This window comes from Ovis aries, chromosome 1, assembly GCF_016772045.2.
Source record: "Ovis aries strain OAR_USU_Benz2616 breed Rambouillet chromosome 1, ARS-UI_Ramb_v3.0, whole genome shotgun sequence".
Classification (NCBI taxonomy): Eukaryota; Metazoa; Chordata; class Mammalia; order Artiodactyla; family Bovidae; genus Ovis; species Ovis aries.
This window is the reverse complement of record NC_056054.1, coordinates 108457708-108482940: the sequence shown is the minus strand read 5'-3', so window position 1 is coordinate 108482940 and position 25233 is coordinate 108457708. Positions and strand designations below refer to the sequence as shown.

The 25233-nt window shown below is 46.7% G+C and overlaps 1 protein-coding gene and 1 long non-coding RNA gene across 2 annotated transcripts; one reads left to right on the top strand and one right to left on the bottom strand.

The window, feature by feature from the left end:
• The first annotated feature begins 2464 nt into the window (after window positions 1-2464).
• SMIM42 (small integral membrane protein 42) lies at window positions 2465-2741 on the top strand. Its single transcript, XM_060396964.1, has one exon. The coding sequence runs from the start codon at window positions 2529-2531 to the stop codon at window positions 2739-2741; it is 213 nt and encodes a 70-aa protein (XP_060252947.1). The 5' UTR covers window positions 2465-2528.
• Window positions 2742-8436: 5695 nt separating this feature from the next.
• LOC114117579 (uncharacterized) lies at window positions 8437-15671 on the bottom strand. Its single transcript, XR_003591208.3, has 2 exons — window positions 14607-15671; window positions 8437-11741 (listed from the first exon to the last, which is right to left on the bottom strand). It is a non-coding gene; the product is annotated as an uncharacterized LOC114117579 (long non-coding RNA).
• Between the last annotated feature and the right edge of the window lie 9562 nt (window positions 15672-25233).

The window sequence follows — 25233 nt, the reverse complement described above, 5'->3', positions numbered from 1 at the left end:
GGAAATGTCAACAGGCACAGTCAAAATGAAGTCCGAAGCAAAGCCTGCTTGCCAAAGGACAAGAAAAAATGCAATTCAGCAAGACAGAAAACCTTTGGACAATCACTGCCTTACTCCAGCCAAACACCATGGAAAAAAATCATGGTCCCACCTCCAACCCTATAGGGACGTGGAGACCCTAGGCTCCAGCCATAATGAGGTACCGTTCCCCACACCCCATCCATCATCAGAGCAGTTTAAGAGGAGAGTGGGGAGCCTGAGCTTTCATTCCTGCCCAGAGGTAGTGAGCTCCCCCTCCGGAGGTAATAAGACACCCTTCACCTTCTATGCCAGAGTGTCAGAGGAAGCCGCCTGGCAAGTGTGAAATCCCACATCCACCCTGCAATAAGGAGTGACCTCTCCCCTCTCCCCTGGGTGAACAAACGGGCCTGAGTGGAGAACGTGGACATTCATTCCTGCCCGGTGTTTGTGAAGTGATGACCCTTACCCACAACTAGCATGATGTCAGAGGAACCCTGCTAAAACAGAAGATTTAAACACAAATCGGAGTCTCATTACACCGAAAATGTCGAGCAGGCAATCGAGATCATAAATCACACCAAGAACCAAGAAAATCTCATCTTAAATTTTAAAAGACAATTGGCAGAAGCCCAAACCAAGATGATACTGAAATAATCCGACAAGGATTTTGAAGAATCACAAAAATGTCTCAACAAACAATTTTAAAATAGAAAATCTCAGTGAAATAACTGAAGATATAAAGAAGAACCAAATGGAGATTTTAGAACTAGAAAATATAATTACCAAATTAAAAACTCAATGGATAAGCTCAACAACAGAATGGAAGGGAAGGAGGAAAAGAATCCATGAACAATGAACTTGAAGATCGAACAATATAAATGACCTAAGTTGAGTCAATTATCCAAAAGGAGTAATTTGGGTGAAAATAATACTTTCCTTCTCCTCTTGTGTTTTCTAAATTACGTTTGAAAATTAAAGTGAAAAGTATCAGTTCAGTTAAGTTCAGTCGCTCAGCCGTGTCCGATTTTTTGCAACGCCATGAATTGCAGCACGCCATGCCTCCCTGTCCATTAGCAACTCCCAGAGCTCACTCAAACTCACATCCATCGAGTCGGTGATGCCATCCAGCCATGTCATCCTCAGTCGTCCCCTTTTCCTCCTGCCCCCAATCCCTCCCAGCATCAGAGTCTTTTCCAATGAGTCAACTCTTCGCATGAGGTGGCCAAAGTACTGGAGTTTCAGCTTTAGCATCATTCCTTCCAAAGAACACCCAGGGCTGATCTCCTTTAGAATGGACTGGTTGGATCTCCTTGCAGTCCAAGGGACTCTCAGGAGTCTTCTCCAATACCACAGTTCAAAAGCATAAATTCTTCAGCGCTCAGCCTTCTTCACAGTCCAACTCTCACATCCATACATGACTGCTGGAAAAACCATCGCCTTGACTAGATGGACCTTTGTTGGAAAAGTAATGTCTCTGCTTTTCAGTATGCTATCTAGGTTGGTCATAACTTTTCTTCCAAGGAGTAAACATCTTTTAATTTCTTGGCTGCAGTCACCATCCGCAGTGATTTTGGAGCCCAAAAAAATAAAGCCTGACACTGTTTCCACTGTTTCCCCATCTATTTCCCATGAAGTGATGGGATCAGATGCCATGATCTTCGTTACTATCTAAATGTTAATTTCAAAGAATGTAGAAGAAATATTTAATAAAATTATATTGTAAATGGAGGTGGTAAAGGGACTTAAAGGGAGGTGAGTTTTCTACACTTATCTCCAACTGACAATGCGAACACCAATGGATCTCCATGACGATGGAATCATTCCATACCTTGATTTTGGGGTTGAAACTACTTGCATGATAAAATGCCTATTCATATACTATATGCACACATATACTATATGCACACATTTGTTTCTAAGTCCATTTACTGGTTTTGATTTTGTACTATAGTTACACAAGATTAGCCACTGGGGGACCCTGGGGAACACTGGGTGAAATATACATGGAACCTCTCTGTATTATCTTTGTAAATCCCTATATATCTAAAATAATTTCAAAATGAAAAATTTTGAAATGAAAGAGGATTGAAGGGGAAACTTCACAGGCACTTAGGGAGATCCCATTCCACTCTGGAGGCCAGATATGAAGGGAGGTGGTGCCCAGAGGACGGAGTGTTCTGGACAGGAACCTTCAGTCAGACCCTCACCTTATCCTCAGGTGACATCACAAAGCCTCAGAAGCCCCACCTACCACTCAGAAGTCTTGCCAGTGGAACTACACATCAGGCCTGTGTTTGCTTTGGAAGCAGTTGTTCAACCTAGCTGAGCAAACTGATCTGCCTGTTCAGTTACATTGGAAGGAAAATGGTCCCATGTGAGCAACAAGTTCAACCATTTGACACTCGTTCCTAAGCTCTTACAGAGGGCAAGACCAATTCTCCTCGTGTTTTCTTGGTTGTGTGGGCAGTCTGCTTCTACCACATATCTCAGCTGTCTTTGAGAAACCTATGTCTTCCCCACAGCTTCCAGCCTTCTTATGGGACAAGCATACACTGACCACTACCATATCTGATCCTGCTTCCCTGGTCAAAGTCCTCTTCTTCTTTGCACTCTTGATGACTCTGGTCACTCTACTTATCCTAGTCTGGAAGGTAACTAAAGACAAAGGCAACAAGAGCAGAGAACCAGACCAAAGAAAGGAGGTGACACTGCTGGCGTGAAGACCTATGATTCTTGGTGGAGACTCCATTGAGGTGAAGACCTGGAGACCAAGAGGTGGACCACTTAGGAGCTGTCTTAATGGTAGAGCATGGGAAAGAACTGCTTCGGGCACTCCATCCCCCCTGCCAGATGCTCCCCTTGGCCTCCTCCTCTATGACCACTTCCGCTATAATTCACATGCATTCTGCTGCTCTTTGTCTTCTCCAGCTCCTGAATTTAAATGTCTTCTCTCCGTGGATCTTTCCAGACTGAAATTATAAATGGCTTTTGATCTTTGTATTAACAAATGAAAGGGAAAAACACATGGAGGATAAAAAATCACTTACAAAGCACAAATTTTTAAAACTGGATATATGTTGACTCTGGGATATTGAAATTATTGGAAACTCATAGCATCTCAAACTCTACAATAAAACCATAGTGGAAGCTCAGTTCCAGAAGATCCTTGAAAGGGTCACCTACTCTGAATTCTAGGTAAAACTCCCCTCCTCCTCACGTAATTCTGGGAATAAACAGTATTTCCTCTCAGAAAACAATTTGAAGTACCAAGTACTTTTTCTCTTTTCTTCCCCATCCTCCAACTTTGTGGGCTGGCAAATTTTTAAAATAGCATATTCTAAAACCATAATTTTGTTTGATTTTTAAGAATCTTTTCTGAATTTGGAACACATTAACTTTCTTTTCAAATGAAATCTAAATTAAAGCCACAATGTTTTGAAAATCCATACCCTCAGAAAATTAGGCTTGAGTACACAATGCCCGCTATCTGGGTTGTGTACTTTGGGTCTCAACCCATGGTCATTCATTCCCTTTCACTTTAACCCATAGAAATGAAGAAGCTTGCTCACTCGTTGCTGGGGAGAGGCCCCTATGCTATCAGACCCAAGAGGAGCCCACATGCGCCTCCCTCACACCTTGCTTCCTCCAGTGCCTGGCAGTGGTGGTGCGTGTTTTGAGGGCTGACCAGCTTCAGCAGAGTCTGATTACAGGTGGCGCGCAAGAGGACTCAAGGCCTCATGGCCAAGGAAGCCCTATCCCTCTCCCCTCTGGTAGAGCGGACCCTATATAGAGGCGGCTAACCTTCCCTTCAAGACGACTGTCACACTTTTTCTCAGTCCACCTTGCCTGCTTGGGAAGTAGGTTGGGGGCGGGGGCTGAGGTAGGATGGAGTGGAGTGGGAAATGAGGTGCATGGGGTTCTTACGCACCTCTTTTTGGGGAAGGGACGGTCCGCGAAAGGTCAGTCATGCCTCAGAGTTGGCAGAAAGAGCCTCACCACTCCTCACTGCCTCCAGATCTTTTTCCTATCCCACAATGCCTTTATCCATCCAGCAGAGGGTTACTAAGCTCTTGATGTGTATCCGGCTCCAGACCTGGGAGCTCAGGATAGGAGAGCCTCCACAGCAGTGCCGGATGGATGTTAACCAACGACTCACAGGGATGAACGCTTCATTATCAACTGAGAACAGTGCTCTGCTCGGAAGAGAATGTGGCTTTGTGAGAGCGTGTATCAAAGGAAATTGTCGTTGCCTGGAGGAACGTTTACCTGAGGAAGTCACTCCCAGCTGAGCTAAGACCTGAGGAGCGAGCGGAAGTTAGACTCTGACGGGTGTGGGCGGAGGGGCACGGCCTTCTAGACAGAGGTCAGCGCGTGTAAAAGCCTGTATCAGCAGGCCTGTTGTAAGAACGGGCCAGAAAGACGGTGATTCTGGAGCACGGACACGGAACCTTATGGAGCTGGAGAAGTTTGTGGGACAGGATCTCACCACACCCTTGTGGGCAAAACTAGTCAGGATGATGGTGAGGGGGATGGCTCAGTCCCCTCAAGTTCCTTGAATTAACAGCGCTGTGCCTGATTACGAGACTCCTGGGCCAGGTCACTCCATGCTCCCCGGGGACTCGAAGTCACCCTCCTCCCATTTTCTTCTGCCCTCCAGGATCTTCTCCCCAAACTTCTCACTCACCCAAATCTCTTCCTCTTTATGTCGCTCAGTCGTGTCCGACCTCAGCGACCCCATGGACTGCAGCCTTCCAGGCTCCGTCCATGGGATTTTCCAGGCGAGAGTTCTGGAGTGGGGTGCCACTGCCTTCTCCCCGAATTTGAATGCGTGCAGACAAATCAATCGGACTGCATTGTGAGCTTATGGCCACCTGATGGCAGCAGAGAGTCAGCAAACCTGGCCCCTGTGGCAACCCCCTCCTAAGCTGGGGGAGCCTCTCTCCTTCACCCTATGAGAGCTGGAAAGTTAGTCCCTAAGAGACGATAATCAGGTTATTTACGATAATGGGAACCTCTTATCCAGATCTTCTGGGCTAGAAATTTCATAATTTTTTAGCATCAATTATGTGCTGGCTCTTAGCAGTATCTCTCTTCTGCTTAACTACACTATGAAAAGGACATTACACCCACAGGTGGGAAGTTGAGTAAGGCTCAACTCCTAAACAGGCTAATTCTCTATCCAATGTCTCACAGCAGGGCCAGATTATCTTTCCTCTCCCTGCTGCCTCCTGCATTCATTGAGGATTAAGACATCTCCTGCTCAGAGGCATCTCTTCTTTTCCCTATCAGAAGTCTCTCTGCTCCACATTGCCACTAGCATGAGTTGATATCGTGCCCTGCATCTTCCTCTGTCGTCACCTCCTCTGGCTTCTCCCCAGCACCTTCAGAGAGGTCCGTCTGCAACTCCAGGTCCTGCCCTTGTAGCGATGAAGTCAGCAAATACCAACCACCATAGTGCACCATAGTGCATACACCATAGCGTAGGAGGTGGTGGTGTTCTGTAGCTCAGTCATGTCCAACTCTTGACAACCCCATGGACTGCAGCATGCCAGGTTTCCCTATCATTCACTGTCTCCCAGAATTTGCTCAAACTCACGTCTATTGTCAATGATGCCATCCACCCATCTCAGTTCTCTGTCACCCCCTTCTCCTCCTGCCCTCAATCTTTCCTGGTGGGTAATAGGAACCAGAGGGGAAAGGTAGTGGAAAAAGATAAGACATTGCTCCCTTCTGCAGGGAGTTTCTGAGCCAGTTAGGACTGAGGGCTTTCTCAGTCACAGTGCCAGGCGGGTTCTGAGAAAGGCCAGGGATGTGGTACTAATGGAAAGCTTTAAGCATTCTGAAGCCTGGGGAACCCCTGTGGGCTAAATCAATCAGAGGTGAGGGGCTCCCTGAAGCAGGGGAATTGTTAAGAAAATATATGGCTTGGATTTAGGATTGGGAAGGAGCATGTGATAGACATAAGGGACAATGTGTCAACCAAACAATGCATGAAGAGAAGCAATGGGAAATCAGGTCTAGAATAGAGTACCAGTCAGTGGGAAAGGGACTTGAATGCCAGATGAGAGTGCTGGATTTCAACTAAGGGGGACCCAGTGAAGATTTTTGACAAGGGAAGTGGCAAGTGAAATAAACATTAAACAAGATTACTCTGACATAGTCAATGCGTCAGGCAAATGAGAGGAGAGACTGAATGGGAAGACCAGTAAAAATGCCAGCTGAGTAACAAAACTTTATGAAATTTCTGGTACTTTCCTGTTTTTGTGACTTTGCTCATTCTATTCCTTCCACTTGAAATGTCCTTTTGTAAACCTTTCTCTGCTCAATAGCTTTTAAGGGAGAGTGGAACCCAGAGAGGTACATCCTAGGACTTGGTCTAAAAGCAGGCAGTAGAGATGTGTCAGGGGCTAAAACAGATGATGCTACTAGCTGTTTCCTTGGAAAAGTTTAAACTCTGGGAGCTGTCTTTCCAGGAGGATGTGCAGGTCGGAGTAGAACCCGCCCCCCCCCGCCGCCCCGCCCCCCCCCACCCCCACCCCCCGCACTGCTCTTTCTCCAGTCCGTTAGGTGCGCTAACTGTTTCAGCCGACTGAAGCTCAAACACTGCGGATTCCCTAAACAAGCTACAGCCTGGGAATCAGCTGCCACCGTCTGGACTGCACCATGAAGTGTCAGCGTCAGAAGGGCCTTAGGCCATCCAGAACCCCACTCTCATTTTACAGAAGAGGCCCCTGATGCCCAGAGGGGAAGTGAGGGAAACAGTAAGTGTGGAAGAGAGACCAGAGCAGGTCAGATCAGACAAGCATAGGGTGAAATCTTAGCTCCACCACTTCACACTAGCTATGCATCCACAGCCAAATTATTTAAGCCAGTGGCTCTCAAAGTATGATCCTGGGATCCCTGGGGCTCCCCCAAGACCCTTTCAGGAAATCGAAAGATTGAAACTATTTTCATAGAAACAGTAAATTCTTATTTTCCTTTTTCATTCTCATTCCCTCATGAGTTTTTGAGATGGTACATGACATGTCTTCTAGTAAGTCAAGAGTTAGAGAGATTTGCAAAACTGTGAAACAATACTCTTCTTCCTCTTTTCTAAAATTTATCTATATTAACACATAAGTTTGTTGTTATTTTATGTGAATCAATAAGTTCTTGTTAAAGTTCAGTGTTAATTTCTAATATTGCAAACATAGGTAAATATAACCTACATAAAGAAAATTTCCTTGGGGTTCTCCATACTTCTTAAAAGTGTAAGAGGATAATGAAACTAAAAAGTTTGAGAAGTAGAAACTCTCTAGGTCTTCATTTCCTTATCTACAAAATGGGCATATTATCTCACAAGATAGTTTGAGACTAAAAGAAAAGGTACTCCAGATAAAATGCAAAACATTTGTTCAAGGTCTCCTGGTACTGTGTTTCTTGAACAATGGCCTCTCCAACCTCACCTCAGATCTGTTCTTGGATTTCTCTGGGAAGGTAAAGAATCTGCCTGCAATGTGAGAGACCCACATTCGATCCCTGGGTCAGGAAGATCCCCTGGAGAAGGAAATGGCTACCCACTCAGTATTCTTCCTAGGAGAATTCCATGGACAGTGGAGCCTGGTGGGCTCCAGGAGGTCTCAAAGAGTTGGACATGACTAACACTTTCACACTTTCACTTCAGAGACCCAAGAGTCTGGGGGATGGAGCATAGTGGAGTATGAAGATGCTATGCTACTGGAAGCCAGTGTCTGCAGGCACAAAGTCCTCTTGCGTGCCTGAGGCAGATCCCCTTACCAAGGTCAGCAAACAAAGAGTGACAATTCTACCAGACTGCCTTGCGCCACAGAGAGGGCCCAGAAACCTTTGTGCATCTGTAGTTTACCCCGGTCACCACCTGAGGGCAGCATGCCCCCACAAGTAGAACAGCAGAGCCCACTCAGGACGAAAAAAAAGCTTGGCGCTTTCAGAACAGAAAAAGTTACTTCAGAGAATGCCTCCTTTCAGAGAGTGTCTCCCTAAAACCTCTGTGACATTCCTCCAGCAACTAGTAAGGGGAGCTGACCTGCCAGAAAAATCATAGTTGCTCAGTCATGCCCAGCTCTGGGACCCCATGGACTATACAGTCCATGCATGGAATTCTCCAAGTCAGAATACTGGAGTGGGTAGCCTTTCCCTTCTCCAGGGGATCTTCCCAACTCAGGGGTCGAACCCAGGTCTCCCACACTGCATGTGGATTTTTCACCAGCTGAGCCACAAGGGAAGCCCCTGAAACCTCTGTCACATTCTCCAACAACCAGTAAGGGCAGCCAACCTGGCAACAGGGATGATAAACCCTGTGGATGAAATTTGAAACAACCCTGAAGAGTCCCAGTGATCTGTTTTCAAGTAAAGATTTCAAAAGTCATATAACCTCCCCAGTCCCCACCCTCGTTATTTGTTTGTTTGTTTGTTTAGTGTTTTATTTATTTAACACCCAAAACATTTTGTTCGGGTATACCCGATTAACAATGTTGAGACAGTTTCAAGTGAACAGGGAAGGGACTCAGCCACACATATGCATGTATCCATTCTCCCCCAAGTTCCCCTCCCATCCAGGCTGGCACATAACATTGAGCAGAGTTCCATGTTCTATACAGTAGCTCTTTGTTGGTTATAGATTTTAAATACAGCAATGTGTACATGACCTTCCCAAAGTCCCCAACTTGTCAGTGCTGGCTCCATAAGCCTGTCTTAATGTCAATGAAAGCAAATGCTAGGAGTCCTAAAATGGGTTGCTGGACCCACTTGGCCACTAATTCCCTGTATAAGTGAGCCCCAGTTTCCTCATCAGTAAAGAAGAAAAAAGCATAACCATCTCATAGGATTATGAGGTTCGAAGGAGAATGATGTAAAGAATCTTTGTGAAGTCTGAGGTGCTATATAAGCTTTTTAATAATTTTGTACCTTAATAAAAGCCAAATAGGTAAATCCAGGTGATGCTAGTTGTAAATAACCCTCCTGCCAATGCAGGTGACATAAGAGGCACAGGTTCCATCCCTGGGTTGGGAATATCCCCTGGAGAAAGGCATGGCAACCCACTCCAGTATTCTTTCCTGGAGAATCCCATGGACAGAGAAGCTTGACAGGCTGTAGTCCATGGGGTTGTAAAGAGTCAAACACAACTGAAGTGACTTAACACACATGCATGATATAGATAGATAGATAGATAGATAGATAGATATGTATATAGATATGTAAGTCTTTTTGAATGTGTGCCAAAATATATATATATATATGCTTAACTTGGATGAGAAAGGCCCAGTGACTGAGCAAGATCAAGTTCCTTAGAGTTTTCTGGATCTCTTGATTTAATGGCTTTAGAAGACAACCATACAAATGTGACCTGAGAAGAACCGCACTTTCCCGTTAATAAGAATTAATACCTATGTGACACTTTATAGCTTACAAAGTGGTTTTGCTCACATTCCCCCAACTCCTGAGAACAGAGAGGAAGACATTCTCATTCATCTTCTTTCATAGTTAGAAAACAGGCCCAAAGAAGTGAAGTCACTTGCTCAAGATCTCAAAGCAAGTCAGGGGTACAGCCAGACCCTCTGAGTCCAAGGTTTGCATTCTCTCCACTGTGCAGCCTCAGAAGGCTGGGGTGGTGAAGGAATCACCACCTGCATCTCACATCTCAGACATGGCATGTCGGCAGCTCCATCACCAACCACTTTGCAAGGCCGACTTTATCCAGCCTGAGGGCTCCTGGCCCCCACTTCCTCGACCTCTAGTAAATACAGGTGGCTTTTTCTTGAAATGCAAAATGGCCTTACTCTTCAGTTTTAAGGACCTGCCACCACTGTTCTGAGCTCGATTCCCTCCTAGCACCCAGCCCAAATCCTCCCAGGCAGTTTCCTCACAGCCCACAGCTGTGCAGCACTGAGCCGTGTGGAGCCACACCAGCCACGTGGCAGCTGAGGGCACAGGGCAGTATGGAGGTGAGGGGGGAGCAGAGCCCAACAGAAGGCGGAGGGAAAAGGGGCCACAGTGAGGTGGAGACCACCTAGGACCAGAATCTGGGGCACTGAAGACTTTGAGCTAACTTCCATTTATTCCTCAGGGCTCTCAATCAGATCCCTGAACCACCCTACTCCTTGGTTGCTTCATTCATAGATACGCCTTGTATATTCCCAAATATACCTTTATTCTGTGTATAAACACAAGGCAAAGGAAGGCCCAAGTGCTGCCAGACCTCTCTGTCTCAAGGAAGGCTTCATTTGATCTCCCCCATTGTAAAGTGAAAGTTGCTCAGTCATGTCCAACTCTTTGAGGCCTCAAGGACTGTAACCTGCCAAGTTCCTCTGTCCATGGAATTGTCCAGGCCAGAATACTGGAGTGGGTAGCCATTCCCTTCTCCAGGGGATCTTCCCAACCCAAGGGCTGAACCCAGGTCTCCCACTTTACAGGCAGATTCTTTACCATCTGAGCCACCAGGGAAGGCCGGTCTCCCCAGTTGTCTACTCTTAACTTGTACTTTGTAATTCACACTAACATGTATTTCAGCCCGTCATTTCTACTCTTAACCTGGATCCATGGATAGATTTTAGGGGGCAATGGGTTCTGGGAACAAACTGGAGAGGGTGATACATCTCACTAACCTCTAAGTGAATTTAGTATTTCTCCACTGTGAGCCCCAGTTGGATTAGCACTGTGCTCCTGTCACTAACTGAAATCAAGATGCTTTCACATTCTCTCAGTTGCTGCAGGTCTCTTGAAATATTATTTGCACTCATCACAACTTGGAAATTATGGTAGTTATTAGATCTGCTGCTAGATCTGGTTATTGAATGCCTTGCTAAAGACAGTGGTAGATTACTCTGTCAGAAATTTGGGGTGTGTGTGTGTGTGTGTGTTTTAACTCTTTCAGTAACAGTATTTCAGTACAATTGGCTTCCCTCGTAATCTTGGGTGTTTCAGTGTATGCATTTGGGAACATCGGCTTCACCAGACTGCCAGTGGAGTCCTGCACACAGAAAGAATCAGGCCCCCTGACCCCAAATGCTCCTCTGAGTCCTCAGGGGTGTCTGTGTCCAACCAGGCTCATAGCGCCAAGCTCCCTGCATAGAGAGAGACAGTGGAGAGAGGGCAGAAGGGTGCGGTATCTCCTTTCTCCTACACTGACTTGCTATCTTGTTTAACTGTTACAAGAATTCAGAGAAGATGACCGTATTGTGCATATTTTAAAGAGGAAGAAACAGAAGCTCACACAAGAAATGCGCAACAGCCCATCTCCTGCCCTCTGCCTTCAAGGGCTAAAGCTCCGCGGAGCCCCACCCCATAATAGTGAAGAGCTTGGCCTCAAGTCAGGCACAACCAGCTGTGTGACTGAGGGCAGGTCACTCAACTTCTCTGAGTCTCCGAGTCCTCATCTCCGCAGGGGGGACAAAAAAACACCCATCCCACAGGGCTTCCTGGCGGAGCTCCATGAAACAACGTGTGTAAAGAGCTCAGCATGGGCCCCAGATCCGCTGACTGTACACTGGCCGCCATCACAGTCACAGAGAAGAGAGTCAGTCATTGCATTGTAGATGCCTTACAGTCTGTTTTAGAAATTACAGGCAACTTTCAGGCCATTCTCCCATCTCCAACTCCTCTTATCAGAAAGGGCTAAGAATTTGTTTTCCTTCCCTCTCAGCATCCATGACTTCTTAGCGGCCAAATGGCTCTTCCCCGTCTCTCCAGGCGAGGCACTCGGGCTGAAAAAGATGAAAGCAAACGTGTCAGGGCCGGGAGGAGGGAGGATGGGTGTCCAGCCGCAGTGCAGGTATCAGCAGTCGTGGGCTCGCCTGAGCAGCGCGTTCCTCCCAGAGATGAGCCCGCTGCGGGGTGCAGGGCAACGTCGTGCCATCCATGTCTCCAAGTGCATGTGTGTAATTTATTTTCTTGCAGGGTTGGGGGGAGGTGGCCGAGGCTTCACAAGCTGTACCTGACAGATAATTACACAGAGACAAATTGTGCTCGGCCTTACCCTTCTCCGAGTATGGCAACCTCCAGACGCTGCGTGTGGTGGAGGGGGGGCGGGGGAGGCGGGGGCAGGGGGCGTGGAAGAGCGGGAGGGCGCGATGCTGAGCGCGGCTGACCCATTACTCATCCACAGCTGGGCGGACAGTGGAGCCGGGAGGGACTGGGGTGGACCCTGGCTGAAGCGCAAAGGCTTCTCTGGACTGTGTCGTGGCTCTCTTAGGCGATGACAGACGCAGGGACAGTCAGTGCGCTCCCCGCGCCTCGTCCAAAGCTAGTTCCTCTATGGGAGGCCACATGCCAGACCCCCAGGGACCGTGCGGACACGACACAAGGTGCTCTGCTGCGCCCTCTAGAGGAGAAGCTGCCCAGAGCCTGGAGGGGTCCCAGCAGGCGCCCCTCGTTCTGCTCTGGGAGCTAGTGGAAATTGCAGTTTCTCACCGATAGGGGGAGGGTCTCTCCATCTCCCAGACTCCTGCCTGCATTCTCCCCACACCCACTATCTTCGCCCTTTTCCTTCCGCTATCTTCCCCTTTTTTCTTCTTCTTTCGATTTAAACTTTTTCTGTTGCATGACAGGATTTTATTTTTTAATGTTCCCAGGAGAAAACGAGGAAGATAATGTATATAGCCTACAAACTTTTTAAACTTTAAATAAATTAATTAAATGGTGGTGATTTTCACTGTATTCTTATAATTATTTTATGTTGACCAGCATGAAAGCTAATAAAAATAAATCAAACCTATGAACATACTTTTTTTTTCTTTTTTTAAGAAAGAGAAAAACGGACTGTTTAAACCCAGAGAATCTACAAAGAATTTAGTTTTCAGTTCTTCCAAAGCTGAGGGACATCTTTGACTCCCTCATCAATAAAACTAAAAACAAACTATTGTCCTTGTTCGGTCATTTATTCGTGGGGCATCTATTGAGCATCAGTGGAAGGTCTGGCACCGAGTGTGACATAGACTGGGTCTGTATCACCAAAGAGCAGAGCAGAATATGTGCACCATATTGGGCAGCCCACCAAGACTGAGTGATTGATGTCTTCTATCGAGGGGCAGGGAGAGCTCCAATGAGGAGGCTTCTGTGATCGATAGTTCTCTCTTGGACCACGTTCTTTAGCACAGAGCCTGCCGCACTCTTCCTCTTGCTGTATCTATATCATGTATCTCAATATGCTGCTCGTTCTTCCCTAGAACCTCCTCTGAAATCCCAGGTGAGGTTAGCAGCATCCCCCTCCCCATCTCATAGTGGACTTACCTGTGGTTGCATCTTCCACCACTGGAAAGGCTGGAACCGCCTTTTCCCTCCCCAGCCTCACAGTGCCCAGGGCAGGTACACGAGTATTACTGAGCTGAATGAGCCTCGCCTTCTCGGATCAGTCTCCGACAAGCTCTGCCCTTCTCCTCCTGCCCTCTCTCCCCCGTCCTCCTCCTCCATTTGGGTCCTCTCTCCCTCTGTGCTGTGCCTGAGGAAAGGTTCCTCCTCTTTGTCAGGCCCATTCATTCTCCTTCCGCCATGCAGCCTGGGCCTGCTGGGTTTATATCACTCCTCTCCGGTTCTCAACTTTCCCTTGGCTCCTCCCTCTTTTCCCAGAGCTGCGGCTGGGCTCTGGCAGGTGCTTTTAAGCCCCAAGTAGCCCCAGCAGCATCCCCATTCCTGTGGGCGCACGTGCACACACACACATCCACGCCCTGATCCAGGCACACCCCAGTCCATACGTGCATCCCCCATTCCCTACACAGACCTTGCTGTACATACACCGGCCCCCACACAAACACACACACCCAGGGTCTTCCTGCCTTTCCACAAGAAACCACTTATCCTTTCCTGAGAAGGAGGAGGAGACCCCTTGGGCATAAACCACAAGTTCTTTGGAATAAGAAAGTCCAGTAAACCTCAGGGCACAGGGTCCTCAGATGACAGCAGGCTTGGAAGGGATTCAGCAGGAAGGTTCAGGTCCTCCACAACACAGCTCCTCCTGACTCTCCAAATCACATGTCCTTGAGGCTCATAGACCACTGTCCCTGCTCAACCCCTGGTCCAGGGTGTCTCTTGTTCTCTTCCTCCAGGCCTGCTGGGGCCCTTCTGGCTCCTCCTGCCACTCCCTCCTCGCTCCCTGAGAGCCCTTCAACTTCCTCCACACTGAAGACATCACCTAAGGTGTCCTCAAGCTCTGGGCTTCAACCCCCACCCCTTTACTTTCCAACCTTCCCAGTCCCCACACTCTCTTCCTGAGGCTACCCTTGCATCCCAGCCCAGCTCCTCATCCCCTGCTTCTTTCAGACACATCTGCCCCAAATGACTCCTGCTCCTTCTTCCCTGCCCCTCCTACCCTGACACTCCCTTCCATTCACAGGCTCCCCTTGTACAGAGAACCTTCCTGAATCTATGACCATAGAGGACAGTCTCCTACCTGGGATATTAGGGACAGTCTCTACCTCTAACAGAGAGTCATGGATTAGCACAGTTTGTGGATTGCCAAGCCCATCCAATGCAACCTTTTTATTTTTTACAGATGAGAGAACTGAGGTTCAGAGAGGAGGAGAGGATCAGGAGGACACAGCTCATCCACCTGAATGTAAACAGCAAGCACTCACCGCTCACTAAGCGCTCATATCCTGCTATGCAGATGCCCGCATAGACACAAGTTCCACTGCCTGAACTGGTGGTATTGATGGCGCAGTAAACAGGTCGGTGGTGATGAAATCTCGGGGAATAATTCTGAAAGAGACAGGCAACTTCCACCTTCTTTCTGAGACTTGTGAATGAAACTTACAGTTGAGAAGATGGTCAAGTGGCTGATTTAGTCAACCCTCACTGCGAGAAGATAATCCCAAGAGATGCCAGCGTGGCAGTCTCTGGATTTCAGTCTCTCTTTACTCTCTTTCTTTCTGTCCTAGAAGACTTTTGGCTTCAGGAAGGAAACACTTCAGGTGAATGAGGAGGAAATGCTCATTCTTGGAATCAGTCCTTTTTTTCTGAGGAGGGGGTTGCTGCATGGGGTCTTAGTTTGGGCACTCCGGATCTTTGCTCTGGCATTCGGAATCTTTAGTTGCACCGCACACATTTAGTTGCACCACGTGGGATCTAGTTCTCTGACCAGGGATTGAACCTGGGACCTCCTGCATTGGGGGCCCCAGTCTTAGCCACTGGAACACCAGGGAAGTTCCTTGGGATCAATCTTGATTTTTCACCCCCTGTAAATGATAGGCAGGGTACTGAGGGTGTCTTCCTGTGGGCATAGGGACAGAGATTAGAACTGACTACCAAACTGAAAAGGAATATGCCAAAGGGGAAAAGCGCGGCAGAGGTGGCCGAGACCAGGAAAGAAGGGAGCCAAATTCACCGGGCGAGGCTGAATTCAACGCGGGGAGAGATGACTGTTTTAATCATCCCTGTATCCCTCTTACCCCTCTCATCTCCGGTCCCAGCACACAGAAGAGAGTGATAGGGAGGAATCCAGGGAGAGGGAAGGAAACACTAAGTGAGGCTCAAAGAATATGAAGCCGAAAGACAGAGGAAAACGGGAGAAAAAGGAAACCGCATAAGAAGCAAAAAAGGCAGCAGAAAGAAGAGTAGAGAAAACGAGTTGGCTTCCTCCGCTCTGGCTTCGGGCTCCGAGCGGCCGCTGGGAGGCGCCCTGCGCTCCCCGCTCTCCTCTCCCTGCTCCCTGCTCCCTGCTCCCGGCTCCCCGCCCGCCCGCTCGAACTTCCTGCTCCCGCCTCGCGCCTCGGCCCCGCCACACTCCAGCAGAAGCCATTACAGAGAACAAACTACCTTCTTGTCTCCGAGATGGGTCCCCGGGGCGAAAGGCAAATTGCCTGCCTCGTGCATAATAAACCAGGCGTGGAGAGGCGCACCGAGAGGCCCCGGTTGCCGGCGGGCAGAGGCAGCCCCGCGGTGCCCGCCGGGTCCGCAGCGCCGCCCGCCCGCACCGCTCCCGGAGCCTAGAGTCCCTATCCCGGCGTGGGTGGCTGCACCGGGTGCCCGGGTGGTCAAGGGCGCATGCGGATAGGTCTGGGAGAATCTCCAAACTCTAAACACCGGTTTGCACCCGTATGCCGATCTGCATCCAGTCCACAGACAAGTTTTTGACTGTTGGCTGATCCCAGGAAAAACGACACCAAGAGCCTCTGTCTTTGTTGAGTCACTTGCTTCTGCCTGGAATGCCTTTCTGCTTTCGAAAAAGCAGGCTTTCTCATACTTTCAGTCCCTGTCGGAGGGCAGCAGTTCTTACTCTGAACCCCCAACAGTTACAAGCAATGGCTTTCTTCTTTTTGCTAAGGTGGCACTGTGTTCAGATTCCTGGTATCTAGCAGTTACATCACATATTACATTTACGTGCATACAGGTCTCTGCTGTTTGACTGCACATTTCTGAAGGGCTGAAAGCTTTACCTACTTATCTGTATACCCCAGAGACTTAGCACTGAGGCACTGAATGAAAAAATGAATGGGTGTAAAAAATGAAGCTAGAGATCCGAATCAATTCATCACAGGTTCTTTTCTTCCACTTACTATTGGCTTCCTGCAATTCCTGTTCTACCTTGAGATTCTATATAGGGCAGAGGAACTATACATAGATGTTACATATTGGGTGAACCTGAGACAGGAGGGAAGGCGGCAGGGCACAATCTTTGGGAGAATGACATAGCCACAGAACATGATAAAAACTGGTTGGAACCAACTAGGTCCAAGATGGTAGAAGATCTGACTTCCAGTGGACCTTGAGCCTCATCACATGCTCATTGTAATACATTAGCATGCTAAGTGATACACCCACCAGCACCATGACAATTACCAGGAGGACCATCAAAGATCAAAACATGAGCAGTGGCCCAACTCCTGGAAATCTCTGCCCCTTCCTCGAAATAGTTGGAATAATCCTCCCACCTATTATTAGCCTATGAAATTATGTGCATGCTAAGTCGTTTCAGTCATGTCTGACTCTTTGCAACCCTATGGACTGTAGCCCACCAGGCTCTTCTGTCCATGGGATTCTCCAGGCAAGAATATTGGACTGAGTTGTCATGTCCTCCTCCAGGAATCTTTTCAACACGGGGATCGAACCTGTAGCTCTTACGTCTCCTGCATTAGCAGGCAGGTTCTTACCACTAGTGCCACCTGGAAAGCCCAGCCTATGAAATTACCCAGCTCATAAAAACTAACCACCCTGTATTTGGGAGCTTCTCACCTTTTGAAATGACTCTCTCTAAACAGATTGACTTCTTACCTATCACTTGTCTCTCACTGAACTCTTTCTGGGATGAGACATCAATAACCTAGTTTCAATAGGTCCTGAGATGAGGTGTGTGATCTCAGCTAAAAGACTGTGGATTCAAGTCCCAGTCTGAGTTACATGATTTCAAAACCTCCTCAGGGGAGATTAGCCATCCTCAGAAACTGTGTAGGAAGAAGGCATGAGTGGGGAAAGGGGGTACATATGGAGCCTAGTCCTTGCCTGCAAGGAGCTCCCAGTCTCATGAGGAAGCCACTCAAGTAAACAGTGACAAGCCAGTGTGCCGAGTGCATAGAAAGAAAAAAAGCAGGGGAGCCAGAGTTTTCCTGAGATAGGCCAACAATCACAAACCTGTCTGTGACTCTGCGTCCAGAGATAGGGGCACAGGAAAAGAGCACCCATGAGGAACCCATATCAAGACAGTGCAGGAGGTGAGAAAATCTCCAGGCAGGAGGCAAAGCCCAGGGGTTAGCTTAGAAAAGGTGAAGGGGGATGAACAAGAGAGTTCTCTCTCTCTTTCAAGGAGAGAACCCATTCAAAGGAGGCAGGAAATGGCACGCCCCACATGATGGGGAACTGTAAGTAGACTCACAAGTGTTCTCCTAAAATCCTAGAAATGGACTGAACCAGACATGAGGCTTGACAGACAGGGCCAGTTCATGGAGCCCTCGACTGACTTGTTAACAGGCTTAATTTTGTTCTGACCTTGACAGGGGGACATGCATGGGATGACTTCAGGGACAAGAGTATCACATCAGATTTGCATTTTAGACGATTGTTTAGCAACCAAGTCAAATATGGATTAGACGGAATCAGGCTGGAGACAGAAAGATCAGATGGAAGTCTCCCGTATTAATCTAGACAAGTGAAGAAAGCCTGAACCAAGGCAAGCATAATGGGAATGGGGAGCAAGACTCAGTACCAGCAAGGAAGCAGGATCTGCAGGTCTTGGTGACTGACTGGATATGAGGCAGAAGGAAGGGGGAAAAGATAAGCTTGCTTCCCAAGGTTTTAGATTAAGTAAGTGGATAAAAGGTGACTTTACCCAAGGAAGAAAAGGTGGATTTGTAGGTAAAGCATGTTGTATTTGAGGTTCTGGGAAAGTATTTAAAAAATGTAGGGCCTGTGACTCTGAAGGAAGCTATGCTGGAGATAGAAAGTTGAGAGTCATCAGTGTAACTCTAGTGACTTGAAGACAAAAGAATAGATGAGATTAACTTCAAAAGCCCGAGTAGAGGGAGAAGAGGGTCCAAGACAATACACTGGATACTACCTGCATTTAACGGACAGATTGAGGGAGAGCCTACTTCTGCTGAGAAGGAGTAGGCAGGTATAGGAGAATCTGAGGTGACACTGCAGAGCAAAAGGGAGGGTTTTAGGCATGGTCGTTAGTAGACAGGTCAAGGAGGTACTGGGAAAGGCTTTAAAAGGGAGAAAAAAAGATGGATGGATGTCTTGCCTAACTTCCCCATCAAGGTTTTCTCTGTTCTTCACTGTCTATTTGCTGTTTTATACCCTCTAAGTTGTGGAAAACTAATAATGCAAATGATTCTTGTCCATAGAAAAGCAAACAAGTTGTGTATAGTAGAGTGCAACTGATTAGTGCCTCGTGGACAAAGATTCATTTCAGAAGTCCTGGATGACCTATCTAAGTGTGATATTTTGAATTTTCCTTTAAACCAGTTGAAACATCTAACTGTATCTCTCTCATGAATGATTAAATACAGTTTTTGACACATTTATTTTGTATTTGTATGAAAATCATGATTAATTTTTGTTTTAAAAAAATGATTCTAGTGGGATGGCCCTGCTAGTCCAGTAGTTAAGGATCCCCCTTGCTATGCAGGAGTGGATCCAGTCCCTGGTTGGGGAACTAAGATCCCACATGCCTTGAAGCAACTGAGCCCAAGTGCTGCGACCACTGAGTCTGTAAGCCACAACTGGACAGTGGCATGAAAAACTCCCACATGACACAAGGAAGAACTCAGGAGCTGCAACTAGGATCCAAGGCAGCCACGTTGAAAAAAAATGATCCTAGGGACTGCCCTGATGGCCCAATTGCTAAGACTTTGCATTCTCAATGCAATGTGCTGGGGTTTGATCCCTAGTCAGAGAACTAGATCCCAAATGCTGCAGATAAGACCCAGGGCTCCCAAATAAATAAAACTTTTAAAGTGACACTGTAACAGAAGAGAAGAACTGAAAAGTGACCACTGGATCTGATGACTAGAGCAAGATCCATTTGGAAGGTTTGGCAGGATCAGAAGATAGACTGTAGTGTGTCCAGAGGGTGAAGTGATAAAAGCAGGAAAGTACAGGCCTTGGATTTCCAGGAACTTAGCTAGGAATGGAAGGAAAGTTTGGCTATTAGCTGGAGGGCACCATGTTATGGAAAGGAAGAAGGTTTTGTTTTTTTTTTTTTTTTAAATTTTACAGCTGGCACCACAATTCCTTTTCAAAGTGTCAATACTTTGGTAAGCTGTGCTGGGTATAATAACAATGACAGAGGCACAAATGGAGGGGAGTGTATTAGGGGGATGCTTCGGGATGACGAGCAAGTTATCACTTATCTGTCATAGGAGTGGAGGTCTTCCCAGAAGAGATAACTCCTGATTTGAGTCTTTAAATAGAAGTGAGTTGACTTTTTGTTTTTCCTTTTTCTTTCCTGTAATTATGGAGGCCCAGGAGTCAGAGATGTTGCACTAAGTCCATGCCAAGCATGAAGGAAACAAGTTCTGGTGGGAAAGACTTAGGGTCAAAAAATTTCCATTCTTCCTCTTGCTACCGGTTTGCCATAAATATTACACAGAAGCCAAGTGTTCTGAATGAAAAATTGGCGAGGAGCATTTGGAAATGTACTGTCCCGAAAATCCATGTTGCTTCATTGCCACTAGGTTGGTATCCCTAGAAGATATCAGAATCATAGAATCCTAGTTGTTAGTGCTTAGAAGCAAACTCACAATTCAGTGGTCCAAATTCTCCCTGATTTTTGACAGATAAAAAGTGTGAAGATGTTTCCCTGTCCTCAGGGAGTTCATCATCATTGACAGATCCCAGTTCCCTGATTCAGAGCACAACCAGCCCACATGGTTGAACTCAAATATTAGACTTTTTGTCCTCAAACTACCAGAATTCCCAAAGTATCTACATTGGCCCTAAGGTTTTTCTACCTCCATGGAATTTTCTTTTTTCTTTCTCTTTCTCTCTCTCTCTCTCTCTTTTTTTTTTTTTTTTTGGCCACATGGCTTGTGGGATCTTAGTTTCCTGACCAGGGATTGAACCCTGGGCTCTTGGCAGTGACAGTGAAGAGTCCTAACCGCTGGACCACCAGGGAATTCTCCTCCTCCCCATGGAGTTTCTAATCCAAGGCGAACCTGTGCCCAGCACTGGGGGGCTATGCCCTCCCATCAGAAAGGGACAATTCTTGGGACTTTCCTGGTGTTCCAGTGGCCACGACTCTGTGTTCCCAATGCAGGGGCGCAGGTTTGCTCCCTGGTCAGGGAATGATACCCCACACATTGCAACTAGGAGTTCCATTGCTTCAACTAAAAATTCAGTAAGCAACAGTGAAGATCAAAGATCCCTCACACTGCAGCTGAGACCTGGTACCGCCAAATAAATGAATTTTTTTTTTAAGAGAAAGAAAGGGGCAGTTTTGAACAATGAGGTCTGTCTCTCTTTTCCTACCCTAGGTAGGGGCTGCCCTTTTAAAGGATGATCTGGCATTCCAGCTTCATTCTGTGACATGTGGTCAGACCAAAGGGACAGGCATCCAAAAAAAAAAAAAATATTGCTTTAATAAGTGAAGAGATTGTTAATAGTACTTTAGGTTATTAGAAGGAGAGAGCTGGAGGCCTGGGGGCTCTGAAGCTGGAAGTTTCTTGGGTTTATTTGCTGAGCTTTTCTGAGCTGGCCCCGTGGGACCTGGGATGGAGAATGGGGAATTCCCGGTAAGGCTTGGCTTCCAAGGCCCATTCTTTTGAATGTTGCATGTAATCACATTTATGAAAGTGCTTGGCACATTTACTTAAATGTTAGCTTCTTCCCTGTGCTGGTGGCTGAGACAATGAAGAATCTGCCTGCACCCCTTCCCCCAAATAGCTAGAACGCTCCTCCCACTCATTAGCTTATGAAATTACCCATCCCTATGAAAACACAACCCCATGCCCTGGCGCTGCTCTCACCTTCTGGTCTGGCCCACACGCTGTCTGTGGAGTGTTTCTAAATAAACCCACTTCTTACCTTTCACTTTGCCTCTGAATTCTTTCTGTAAGGAGACATCAAGAATCTGTGCTTCATTAATTCCTGAGACCAGGTGTGTGATCTCAGTTAAGAGGCCATGGATTCAAGCCCCAATCTGAGTTGCACGGTTTCAAAACCAGACAGCTAACAGATCTTAAATCCTAGAAGCCAAGTCTGAAACACTGTGATGCTAGCCACTAAAAAATTCCAAGTAGGCCATTCCACACAGAGCATTCCAAGTCTTGGAGGACCCTGGAGAATCTAGGTTGAGGTGCCAGACCTGGGAACCCCTCTTATTCCATCTTCTAGGGATTATTGTCTGAGAATCTGGTATTCTCACTGCAGTGGAAGGGGTAGTACTCAGGGTTACTAGAAGGTTAAGGGGCCTCCACCTTCTTTTGGGGAAGAGTCAGAAGATACTGTCTGTACTTATTGACTGTAAGAAAGTGAAGGAACATAGAGAACCTTACTGTGTTGAGGTTGGGAATGGTCCTTCAGACTAGTGGGGTGAAATGGGTAAGGTTGTTTTCTAGCAGTTGTTCAAAACTCACTCAAAAGGGCAGATGTGGAAGAGTCAGAAAACCATATCATAAGAGAAAATGAAGAATCAGAAATATTTAACTCAGGAAAGAGGTATCTCAGAAGAAGCATGACATCTTGACAACTGCATTTCAATATCAAAAGAGTTGTTTGGGAAAAGGGGGTGGTGACTTTGGACAGCAGTGCCCTGAAGGCAGAATTACAGCTTTGGGAGAAAACTGCAAGGAGGCAGATTTGTGCTCAGTGGAAGGAAGAAATGTCTTTTAATTAATCCTGCTGAAATAATAGAAAAACTTGGTTTCTTAAAAAAGTAGTAATAATAAATTAACAATACTGCATGAGGAGCCTGGCAGGCTACAGTTCATGGGGTTGAAAAGAGCTGGACATGGCTTAGCAACTAAACGGCAACAGCAATGTTTACATCTATTAGGTTGAACCATATAAAATTGCTGATGTTCGACCATTTCTGATCTGTGAAAACAGCAATCATATATGGCTTGATTTACTTCATTTTCCCATCTCAGAATAATTTCCAAAGTCCTTTCAATGGTCTACAAATTCTCATGGATCTGTTTGCCTCCATCTTTCTCTCTAATAGGAGCTCCTACCACCTCTTTCTACTTTCCCTGGACAGATTCCTTACTGAGCCTTAAATCATTTAAAGTCATTTCTTGCCTCAGGATCTTCACAGCTGCTGTTCCCTCTGCCTGGAATATTCTTTTTCCAAGTTTACCTGTCCTCTTACAGAGGCTTTCTCTGACCACCCAACACAATCCATCCCTCATGATCCCCTGTACTCAGCTCTGTGTCTCTCCCAAGTACTTACCATTATCTGACACACACTTATCTGTTTATTGTCCCTCTCACATCATTATAACATAAGTGCCACAAGAGCAGGGACTTTGCAATGTTCCATGCTGTAGCCCCCAGGGTTTGAAATAACGCCAGACATATGGGGAATGTTCGATAAATATTTTTTGCATGAATGAAGGAATAGTTTTTATCAGCAAGAAAACCGAGGCCTAAAGAGGTCAAATGATTTTCCCAAAGGCATTGAGCTGGTGCCTGGGAAAGCTGGAGGGAAGCCCAAACATTCAGATTCCAAAGCCCAGACTCCATAAAAAACCACCCTGTTTTCGAGTCTCCTGACGGCCTTGACGCAAAGCCTGCTTGTCTCTGAGGCAGAATAGTGCCTCCTCCTTTGGGTCAGTAGTTGGCTCCAGAGATGTCTTCAATTTTTGAGATTCTCTTCTCCACAGGTAAGCATGTATTTTTGTGAGGGCTCTGAGAAGAGCAAGGTTTTGGTCATCCCTCAGGCTACAATATCACTGAGCAGCCAGACTAGGAGGATTGACATGAGACTATTTGCAAAGAAGTCCCAACCGGTGTCTCTTCTGGGGAGATGGAGCATTTATCTGAGTCTCAAAATATGAAATATTCCCCAGTTTGCAAATGAATGCAGGATGTGTATGCATAGAGACCACCAAGAGAGCAGTATTATGTGGAGAGGAACAAAAAGACAAAGCTCTTGGTTCAGTTCTGGGAGCTGATGGCGCTGCTCTCCCCAGGAGGTCGCCTCTGTGTAGTTAATTACAATGAGTAAAGGAAATGGGAAAGTGAGTGCCATGAAGTGATCTCGCTCCTCCCCCAGGTTTCTGCTTTGCAGAGTGGGTCTTTTGGTTTTAGAACCTTGGGGACCATAAAGTCGGTCTCTGTCATCCCAGCCGGATGGGAACATTGTATCAATACCAGGCCGCTGTTCGAGCTGCCAGGATCTTGGGTACAAGGGTAGGGGTTGGGGTGTGGTTGTAGGAGCAAGGTGTGTGGCATGCATGCTGCAGAGAGTGGTGATGGGTGGGAGTGGAACGCCAGACTGTTAATAGACCCAAGTAATCAACTCACATTTGAATAGCTTTTAGCAATTTACAAAGGGTTTTTGTGTACCTCATCTCATTGAGTGTTCACAACATGGTACAGATAAAAAAAGGCAGTTCAGAAAGATGTGCTGGCTTGCCCTGAATCAGAGTTTCAGGAGACACTGCTGCTGCTGCTGCTGCTAAGTCGCTTCAGTCATGTCCAACTCTGCGACTGCGTAGACAGCAGCCCACCCGGCTCTCCCATCCCTGGGATTCTCCAGGCAAGAACACTGGAGTGGGTTGCCATTTCCTTCTCCATCAAGAGACACTGCTGGGATGTTAACCTAAATCTTCTCATTCCAGAAGCCATGGTCATTTACCCTTTGGCAATTGTTGACATCTTTTGTGATGTCTCAAGGAAAAGGGGCAGAGGAGAAAGGGGTATATGCTCCCTGCTCCCCTTTCTCCAGGCTAATACAAGCTAACATTTACTGAATACTCACTTGCTGGGAACTCTGCTAAGTACTTTATATGGGAAAAGGAACTACTAGTCCATTTCACAGGGAGGAGAGTGAGATGCAGAGAGATAAGTAACTTACTGCAGGGGAACAGAATTTGCAACCCTAAAATATGTTTTTGGCCTATTGTTTTAATCTGGGTATTTTCTGTGAAACAGTAGACTTGGGACGGGCTCTAAAGGAAGTAGGAATTGCCCTGTTGTAAGAAACAGTCCATGGGGTCGCAAAGAGTCGGACATGATTGGGCAACTGAACAACAAGGAACATTTACACCTATAAGGGAAACCTCCACTTGCCAGAGAGTCTCCCTCCCTGTACTGGGAAGAGTGGGATGACCAAATCTCTAGAAGTTCTTGCCAAGGAAGAAGACAAAAACTTAAACCTGTATCATAATCACCCTGGTTTGCTGGGTGACTCTAACTTTCCATAACTGACTCTCCCCCCCCATCAACCTCCTCTTTTGTCTTTAGCTGAGGATGGTATTTAAGGAAAGGGCTTTGGTCAAGTCAGCTACTCAGTTTTCCTGGATCTTTACCCTGTATACGTGCTACTAATTTCTGGGTGATTTGCTGTTATTAACCTGCCTCATGTCAATTTAATTCTTAAACAAGTTTGAAGAACCTAGAAGGGTAGAAGAAAACTTCTTCATCCCCAACATTATCCAAGATGAAGCAGGAGCAAACAGTGAAGCTGTGTATCAATCAGGATAGGGCACAACAACGTCACAGTAACAAACAGCTCCAAAACGTCAGTATCTTAACAAAACAAAGATTCACTTCTCCTTCAAACTGCATGTTCATCGTGGGTTGGCAAAAGGGTTCTGTTTCACA